Raw genomic sequence first — 10,397 nt, forward strand, 5'->3', positions numbered from 1 at the left:
CAGGTCATGATCTCAGGGTCCTGGGATCGAGTCCCACATCGGGCTCTCTGCTCAGCGGGGGGCCTGCTTCCCTTCCTCTCTCTCTGTGATCTCTTCCCTTCCTCTCTCCTACTGTGATCTCTCTCTGTCAAATAAATAAATAAAATCTTTAAAAAAAAGAAAAAAGAAATTAAAAAAAAAAAAGGATGACTATTGGATTTTAAAGGCAACACAGTGTAATGGTTGAGTTCAGGCTCTAGAATGTAAAACACAGGTTCAAATACCAACCCCATCTGTTAGAGCTGTGTGACATAAGCAAGTTACTTAACCTTTCTGTGCTTCCATTTCCTCACCTGTATGGAAAGGTTTACAGCCCCTACTGCATATGGTTGTCATGAATATAAACTAGAAATAGAAGCTCTGAGCACATTTACTGACATACTCTAAATACTAAATAGTTCATTTTTATTTCTATTTCTGTAAAACATTTAACTGGAAGCCAAATCAGAAAAATAAATCAGTAAATAAGGCTATAATGCTATAGCTTTATTAATTGAAAGCTTATAACAAAAATATCTTAATGAAATTCACTGAATACATAAATACACTTACACACTTATTAAAGCTGTTAATCACAAACTATAAATGGAGTGTCAATACAGATGGGGGAAGAAATGGTAAAAACCTCACTAGAAACTGACAGAGGCATATCTGATCTTTAGTTCAGAGATATTTCCACTATAGCAAACCGCATATTTTTAATTAATTCAACTTTACAAGGCTTTCTTTAAAATTAAAATGCTCCCTTGAGGGCTGTCTATCAGTTGTTCACACCTCACTGTGAATTACTTTAATCAGATAAATGCATTAATTTAACACCACCTACTTAAAGAAATTGTTATTGAAAAGTATCGAGAAGAGGGGTAGCTTTCAAACTAGTGTGCCTGGCACGGGGAAGGCCTGTTTCATGCTCGCAGCAAGCATCTCTATGCAGTCAGGGGCAGCGTGAAGACAGTGGCACCTGCAGCACCTTGAGAGCACAGGGTTGCAGGACTTCTTAGGTCCATCAAAGCCAATTCCCCGCTACTGGATTGTATTAGAGGCTCTTTAAGGAAACTTCCAGTTCTATTATTCCACTGTTCTCTTCTGCAATATGCCCTAAGACCCCAAGTGGTACCAACTTCCTAAATACCTCTAAAAAAAATCAATTGAAGAGCACCTCTGGCAGGTTCCCACAAAGCAAAAATGAGTGAACCACTACAGAAATGGAAAACAATACACCCTTTACTACAAATTAAAATTAAATCACCTGGAATAAATCAAATTATCCTTAATTTATATAAACTATGAGTCTATGTCCAAAATAAATACAACAACAGGAAAACCATTAAACTTCACAGTACAGGAACACTACAGCATTTCAGGGGTTTCTTAAAGCTATCTCTAATGCTTTCTGGCTCAAGTGAAAAAAAAAAAAAAAAACTTTAAAAAAATCTTCAAGCAAAAACTTTCTCCTAGCTTGTATAATATTACTTTAGTGCAAACCAAAGAGTCTGAAAGTAGAAAAAATTTCTGAATGTTAAATATTAAAAAGTATTTCCAGTAAAGAAAGATTCTTTTGGGGTTGATTGAGAACATACTTCACACTTAACACCCTTGATTTTTGTTGTTATTTTACATAAAACTATGGCTGCATGCTTAAAGTACCTCCAAAATGCCTATTGCTAATATTGTGTATATCCTTTAAAATGTATATTTTAAAAGGTAAATTATTGTCCTCTACTTTGTCAATCAAAAATAAAAATCAAGAGGAAAAGAAAGAGGGATATTATTTGCACATAAGAAAATCCCCCAAATGAGAGAATATTATCAAAAGAATATCAGGAACATATTATCCTGAAGGTCGATGAAACAAGAATGTTCCAAGGAAAAAACCTGAGCAAACTTGTGACACTGGGGCCACCCAGCAGACTCCAAGCCCCAGTCCAACAGCACACCACTGTGAAGAGGACAGCAGCAGACGCTCCACCCTCCACAGGCAACGATGGGAATCATCATTAAAAATTAAGAAGTGACCTTGGATTAAAGCAGCAAAACTAAAGCACATATGAACAAATAAAAGCACTTAATGAGACAAGTCATAATCAAACTACTGAAATATAAACTCCGCAGCATCCCTATCAAAATGTTAATCAACAAATACTGGACATTGACATTTGATTTGCTTCTTAGACTTGCAGGCGGCTATGTCAGGGAGCACATAATGTTCCAAAGCCAAATACAAAAGTTCAGCTATTCTTAACTATCTTCTTTATAAAGCCTAAATGACATATCTCAAAGGTATGGTTCTAAAGAACAACATTAAGTTTTGTTCCAGGTTAGCAAGGATGAGAAAATGAAAGTTTCATTTTCTTCAACAATCTATGATATCAAACTAATACTTTCAGTGGTGATAACTCCAATTCATCCACATGCATCTAGATTGAGAGGGACTCAGAGGGAGCTCTGCAAGAACACACAGCTAGAGCAAAAACATGGTAACCGCATTTGACTCACAGATTTTTCTTCCATGTTAGGCAATATGTAAAGTCTCCTAAACCACTTAATCATATGTATGATTCATCAATTCTACTTTCTAAACGTTGGGTTTTTTATTGGGTTTTTGCTATGTGTGGAGGGGTACAAATAGGTTTGAAGGTAGACTCCAAAACATATATATATAGCAACTGTCCCAATAAATCTTGTAATGTAAGAAGGCAGCAAGCAGAAGTGGGTCCTGAATGGGAAGAGTTTAAGCACAGACTATCCCTAAATAAACCCACTGGTCCAAGATACATATATGGTCGCTTATTTCTATTGTCCCTACTTTTGTCATACCAGCGCACACTTCAGATTACTTCTACAACAAACAGCTCTCAGTGAATTTATCTGATCGTTTATTTGACCAGTGGCTGGCACTATGCTAGGTCCAAGTTCTGATTTAAGAAAAAAGTAAGAGGCAGTTAAGCTATTAACCTAGCTAACGACCAGAAAGGTAGATAACTTGATACTGGGTTGAATGGGTTTATAAAAGTGGAAAGTCAGTAACAAAGGAGGATTTGTTTCGAAGAGAAATTCTTCCACCTAAAGAGACAGGAATAAAGAAAACAAGACCTAATAAAGATGTGTTGAAAACTACGAATAAAGAGCTAGGACGGTTAGAGCAAGGACTCAAACATGGAGACATAAATCCTAAACCCAAGGAGTAGCGAGTGCAGAAGGGGGATATCCTGAGCCAGCATCAATAATCATAAGGAAAAAGTTCAGTAATTGTTTTGTGTAGAATTACCCTTGATTCATTAATTTCAGAGAAGAAACTGCATTCTTGTTTAAAATTACATATACCCATACCACATATGGTTTAAACTCTAATATTTCCTCCCATGGTAATAATGCAGCCTATATTGAGCTGATTTGAGGTCTCTACACAATGAGAGACAATAGAGCAGACTTTTTAGATTAAATCTATTAAAAAGCAGCAGATTAGGGGCACCTGGGTGGCTCAGTGGGTTAAGCCTCTGCCTTTGGCTCAGGTCATGATCCAGGGTCCTGGGATTGAGCCCTTCAGCGGGGAGCCTGCTTCCCTTCCTCTCTCTCTCTGCCTGCCTTTCTGCCTGCTTGTGATCTCTGTCTGTCAAATAAATAAATAAAATCTTAAAAAAGAAAAAACAAAACAGCAGATTAAAATACAGACTCTGGAGTCAGACTACTGTGGGCAAGTTTTCTCATTTCTCTGTGCTCAGTTTCTTCACATGCAAAATGAAGATAAACATTTCCCTTCCATAGGATGTCCGTGAGATTTAAAGTTAGTCCATGTATGACAGCTACAACTGAGCACAGTACAACCAGCATGACTACCACTTGAGGTAAGTCATCAACAAAATATAAAAAAGAAAGCTAGAGCGCCAAAGCCACTGCCTGAAAGAAAAACCTGAAGAGAAAGCATCGTCAACGTTGTATTGAGGACGGGTGACTTCTGAGTTCCCTGAAGTCCTGCACCACTTCAGGGAATGAAGGGACGGTGTGTTAACAATAACTTCTGCTGTTAAAACTGAGGAGAGGCCATCACTACTAGCTCTACGCCGCTGACTGCTGGGAAGCATGAAAGACAGCAAAGAGTGACAACAGCAATTCCCTCGGAAATCTACCAGGGAGAGTATTAAGATCCAAATTTTGGCATTTCACTCTAGGATAGTTGCAGCAGAAGTTATTAGGGAAGTTGTCCCACCAGGGAGACATCCATGAATATATGGGCCAACCAGTCTGGCAGACACCATCAGAACCCGCTCCGCTAACAAAAGGGAATACGATAGGGAAACACAACCAACCACGCTCATGGCAATTTTTTCAGTTCCTGAGGCCCTCCATATGAAACTACTTCCCAGTGTTCTAAAATGTGTTGTTTTAAAAAAACCAATGTACTGTCTTTGAAACAAGTCCAAATAAGTAATAGATCAAATGAAGATCACCTTTTACCAGAGCTAGCTATATTGTTAAATTTCAAAAATTAATATCATTTCAAAACACCAAGTAAGACTTATGTAAATAATAATTTGTCTCTGGAGATATTTAAGAAGTAAACTACACAAAATAAATGAATTTAGAACCTCTCTATTAGAAAATGAACAAGAGAAACGTGCCAAATATCTTAATGCAATATCACCAATCTCAGCATAAACCAAATTTATCCTGAGCATGGTGTCTTCTATTGGATCAAACAGATAGTCTTCAAAAAATAAACCAGCGGGGCCCCTGGGTGGCTCAGTCAATTAAGTGTCTGCCTTGGGATCAGGTCACAATCTCAAGGTCCTGAGATCAAGCCCTCTCCCTCTGCCCTCTTCACCCCAGCTCATGTGCACTCTCTCTCTGTCAAATAAATAAAATCTTAAAAAAAATAAAAAATAAACCAATATTCTAAGAAATGCAGAGAACATTTTAATTGATTTCCTAATGCCTATTCCTTGCCAGTTGTTTAATAATAATCTGTCATAATAATCTCGCCATTCACCCATCTACCACTACCCCACCAATGATTATTTTAGGAATGTGAAGTTCATGCCAACTTTGGCCACTGGGATCCAATGTTCTGGAAGATTCTGGGGAAAGAAATTTTCTGGATTTAAGCAGTGTGCCATGAAAAGCCACTGTCTCTCACCCCAAGGTCATTAAAGAGAAAGCAGAGTTCTAACTTCTCTTGACCACTATCCCATAACCACAGGAATCTAAATCTTCCAATGATACCAATTACTATGAGTGGCAGAGCTGAGGTGCAGAAAGAACCTGGATCTTTGATGATTTGCTTCTAAACTTCCTCTTATATAAACTACTAAGTTCCCTCATTACTTAAATTGGTTTTATATTTGTACCCCAAAACAAAACATTTTGTTTTCCAGGTCTATTACTATATAAAAACGTCACCCATATTCATGTGAATGTTAGCAAAAACAAAAAACAAAAAACTATCCTACTTTAAACAAATGGATACACATATCAGGTTTGTAATAAATAAATAGGTTTTACTGACAGTTAAATAGGAATATTCAGTAACTCTCTTTAATAATTTCTAGACTATTTCCCTTTAATATTTATCAATAAAGTAGAAAATTAATAAAAACATTTAGAAACATTAAAGTCTCCTTTTGAAGCTCAAAAAGGCATAATTTTTTAGACTCTAAAATATTAGCCATATTTATACTATTTAAGTCATAACTAAAAGAAGAAAAGTTGTTAATGCTTTTCATACAGTTGACTTTAGCTTTACTAAAAATCTTTCAAATTTGCTGCCTGTGAGTCATATTAATGGAATACATGGGTAGGATGGATTAATTGCAACCTATAAGGAGGCTGAAGTGTTTATTTTAACCATTTGTCTTATTTCCAACTTCACTGTGCTGGATCAACTATTAAAATACACAAGAAGATATTTCTAATGAGTAGTCATTTAAACAATAATAACAGCAAAAAGGCAAAAAAGAAATAAAAGAAGGGCACAAGAAGAAGATAAAAACTGGAATAACTGGTCCCTAAGGGCCAAGGGAGGAAGGAAGGAGTAAAACACTCACAAGTCTTTATGGAAAGGTCACAACAATCTGACACATGCACAGATCAGGTGTTATGTAAGGTAGATTGATCCTTGTATCAAAATCACTTTAGCATGCATTTAAAATTACAAAAAAAATCGTATTTTCTAAAGTAATTTAGCCTATTTTACAAACACATTGGGTGAGCATTAATTCACCCACCTTCGCTAACATTATGGTGGTATAGGTTATTCTGAAGACTTATTCACCATAAATACACTAAAGAATAGATTTAAATTCGAGCTGAAAAAAAAAAAAACATGTATCAATTTGAGTCTTTAAAGAAAACTTGGTTGTGCCTGGAAAGAATGTAAATAGACCAACTTTAATACATATAGGACAACAAAAGATAACCTTTTTAATTGGAAAAAGCTCCCTACAACCTAGGATCAGTCCCTGCCTGGGGACAAACCTGATCATAGCTACAGTTCAAACAGGCCAAAAATACAGCAGGCAGGGCCAGTGGAGTCAGGAACATGTATGACTTCCTACCTAAAATTAGCCATGCCCACTTCACCACAAGCTGGGTTGGGCTTCTCTATTTTAAGGTGTGCAGCTCCAAATTGCTTAAGAGCATATAATTGCTGGTCTGTTTCTGGAGCTGAGTGTCAGCAGACTTTCCACCAAGTCTTTAGAATGGACAACTCGTCTCTACGAAATCCCACACTTAATCACCATGTTATCTAACATCTAAGTACACTGCAAGTGAAATCACACACTGGAAAACATTACACACAAGGACACATCAAAAAATAAATAAATAAATAAACAAGAGACAGCCCTTATTCCTTTCCACCACACCACCCCTTGATGCATACATATTGTATATGACAAAAGTGGAGGGGAAACTGACAAAAGTGTCCTTGTCTTTTCAGGAAATTATATAGAGCTGGCAGGTGAAACCCTTCCAAATGATGGCACACCATTATTTACCTCTCTCTGAAAGTGCTTTGCTACTGGAGTAAATCCAAAAGAAGGGGCTACTCAGTCTGCATTCTGCATTCTGGAAACATTAGAGGGAACTGGTGTGGCTTCCATGTACTGGCAAGAGATTTTCACTAATGTTTAAAAAAGGAGCTAAGTTTTCAAAGACAAATGAAAGAAAATGAAAAGGTGTGCCCTACTACCAAAACTAATGATCACTCTATCAACAAATGATAAAGCTAAGTTCTAAGTTATATGGCCCTAATGTACACATGAAGTTTAAGTTGCACAGATGACATTCATGGTTTCTACAATCTCATGGCAAAAACCTAGCACCTATTTTATTAACAGTACCGTCAGACACTAGATGCAGAATATACATTTAGTACCATTATTATCCTGATACTATCATCTTCTAGCCATCTACAACACTAACACTTGTTTTGATAGACTCAGTTATTTTAAGAATAAACAAAACACACATACCTTCATTTTCAGAGGCATGACATTTCACTTTCAATACCAAGTCAAAGGTTCTTTCTGGATTTTCCCTAAAAGAAAAAGAATTTTGTTTTATTTATTTCCTATGACAAAAAAGGATCTCTGCAGAGTATATGTCTTCTTAACTCAAAAAACTGATCATCTTTTTGTTGTAATGTATTCTATGTAACTATACAAGCACAATGTAGAAAATAACAGGTTTTTTTTCCCCAGTTCAGTAATGTAAGAGGCTTAGGAGTTCTGAGAGCTGGGCCAAACATTTAACCTCTGAGCCTGATTTCTCGTCTATAAAGTGCCTCCTCACTCACATCAAAGAATAGTTCTGAGGATTGTAAATCAACAAATTTATGTGGAAGTACTTTATAAAATATTAAGTGCTATATAATTGTAAAGCATTGACTTTACCTTACTGAATCAAAATTTGAAAGCCAGTATGCTCCTAAATATTTCTACCTTTTCCTGCGAACAAAGCTGGCCAGCAGGTTCTCAGGCTTCCTCCCCCTGCCCCAGGCTTTTTTTTTAAAGGACCTGCAGTATAAATGTAAATGATGAATACCTGGTTCCACCTGCCACGTTCTAGACCACCCATAAAACAGCTATAATGCTCCTAAATTTGACACTTTGCATATGCTTCTCTTGAAATAAAGTAGCGCACTGTACATAAACTCTAAGGCTAACAACACCACCACCAACAAACACCAACAAAAACCTGGTTTTACATCTATTTAGAGTAATTAGAAATAGACATCTACCTTAATATTTTATTTTCCCACTAGGAACTGTAAGATTGCTTTGCTTCATTCAGAAGTTATCCACTTCTTTGTTAACTTCTCACACATTCAACCAATTCATTGGTTTAATTTCAAAAAGCAAACTGAAATCTACTGAGACACATTTTCTTTAACCGTTCTGTTTTAATCTTTCTGCTAGAAGATAAGAGATGAAGCAAAATCTGATACCACAGTGCCCACATGACCAAAGTGTTAATCTATCTGTTATTCCTGTTGAAGGAGAACTTAGGTCTTTGTACATTAGCTGTTTAAATATGCACTTCCTTTAATAAAGTAATGCCAGTTTTGGCTTCCAAATAAACATTCATTTTTCTAAATTTATTACAAGAATTTAGAATCACAGGAAGTGACAAGCTATATAAATTAATTTGCAAATATACAGTTCCTCAGCCCACCCACTATTAATTTGTTTCGATGGAAATAATATGCATTTAGTTGACCTCCTCCCTCATAGTCCAATTAATGTCAAAATGTATACTTTTTAAAACACTTACGCATCCCCCCCATGTCAAACCCAGAAGAAAATAATTATAAATCACGTAATTTTCCCATTTTCCTAATATTTTTTTAGAATCTCTTAGGTGTAAAACTTAAATAGTGATTCAATTATACTGTGAAATTTTACAAACCTTTCACACTAATACTAATATATGTAGTATTCATTATTTTAAATGGGGGGGGTGGCGGTGTGAACAGGGAGTAGGGGAAGAAGAAATTCTTTGCAGAGTAAGTTTCAGGAAAAAATAAATAAATAAACATAAACCTAATACCTCTAAGACCCAAAACAAAATCACCATACTTACTCAAATTGCTTTTTTACATAATTAATCTCCCGATGCAAAATATCCACTGATGCAGACACAAATACACTATCTAATTGGGATACCATTTTGCAAGCACCATACATATACCCAGTGCCTATGTAAACACCTATGAGGGGCCAATTTGATTTTATAAGAAAAATTGTTAGAAAACATCTGGAAACTGATAACCATGCTTAAAAATGAAATGGTTATTTTCACGTTAGGGAAATACCAAAAAATAATAACCGCTTAACCTCAGCGCTGACGCCCTCCCGGACAGCAGCAAGACACAGACAACCGACAGTCACGTCTGCCACACTCCGGGAGGAACAAGAAACCCACAGCGGGTGGTGGCAGGAGCCGCCAGGCCTCCCCCACTACCTAGAGATGCGGGCGTCGCCGCCGGTCCCCGAGGAGCGGCGCCCACCCCGCCGGGCCGGGGACGCGGGGCCGGGCAGGCTTTGCGGCCTAGCGCTGTCCCGCCAGCCGGCCGCGCACGGGGGGCCGGGCCAAAGTCGCCGTCTGGGGGGCCGGCCGCCGCGGGACGCCACCCCCCTTCCCGCGCGCCCGCGACCCCCACTCACTTGGTCCTGCAGTCCATGGTTACATGTCGGTGTGGGGCTGTCCGTCCCGCCCCCGCGCCGGCCCGAGAGCCCACTGTCCCGCGCTGGGAGGGTCGCGCCGCCCCCGCCCACGCCGGCCGCCCCGCGGGGAAGGAGGCTACTCACAACGCCGGCGGTGGCGGCGGGCCCCTGTCGGCGGCGCCCCCGGCGCTTCCCCGCCTCCCACCCCACCCCCCAGAGCCTTTTTGTGACAGCAGCAGCAACAGCGGAGGCGCGGCCGCCGCCCCCGTCTTCGCCGGCCGCCGCCCCCGCCGCCTCCGAAGCTGGGGCCTCTCAGCTCCTGCGACCGGGGCCGCCCGCAGCGGCTCCTGCACCTTCTGCAAACCAGGAAGTCGCCGGGAGGGGGGAAGGGGCGCGCGGGGGCGCGCCCGGCGGCCTCACCTGGGCCGCGCGGCCCGCGGGCCGTAGCCTGAGGAGGAGACTGGGCGGGGTCCCAGCGCCCAGAGTGCCCAGAGGGTCGAGGGGAGCGCCAAGTGTCGGCCCGAATGGCCCACGAACCGCTTTGTAACTGAGCCAGAAACGCAAGGTGCCCCCTGTGTCCTCAGTCCTGGACCAGTCGACTTCCTTTCTGGGTCCAGTCCAGGCTCCAGGGCTACAACCCACCCAGGAAGCAAAGTAATTGAAAATAGTACCTCGATTTGCAGTTCTCCACACCAT

At 39.7% G+C, this 10,397-nt stretch overlaps 1 protein-coding gene across 3 annotated transcripts in view; it reads right to left on the reverse strand.

Moving 5' to 3' along the window:
* Nucleotides 1–10,008, reverse strand: part of DENND1B (DENN domain containing 1B) — a 285,595-nt gene extending 275,587 nt beyond the window's left edge. For 2 of the 3 annotated variants that reach the window (XM_059413040.1, XM_059413041.1), the window contains exons 1-2: nt 9,702–9,848; nt 7,509–7,573 (exon numbers count right to left, since the gene is read on the reverse strand). In XM_059413040.1, coding sequence (XP_059269023.1) covers nt 7,509–7,573; nt 9,702–9,718 — 82 coding nt within the window. In that variant the 5' untranslated portion in view covers nt 9,719–9,848. Of the gene's footprint in view, nt 1–7,508; nt 7,574–9,701 lie in introns of all 3 variants that reach the window. The other variant, XM_059413042.1, reaches the window with a different exon arrangement.
* Nucleotides 10,009–10,397: the final 389 nt, after the last annotated feature.

This window comes from Mustela nigripes, chromosome 10 (assembly GCF_022355385.1).
Source record: "Mustela nigripes isolate SB6536 chromosome 10, MUSNIG.SB6536, whole genome shotgun sequence".
Lineage (NCBI taxonomy): Eukaryota > Metazoa > Chordata > Mammalia > Carnivora > Mustelidae > Mustela > Mustela nigripes.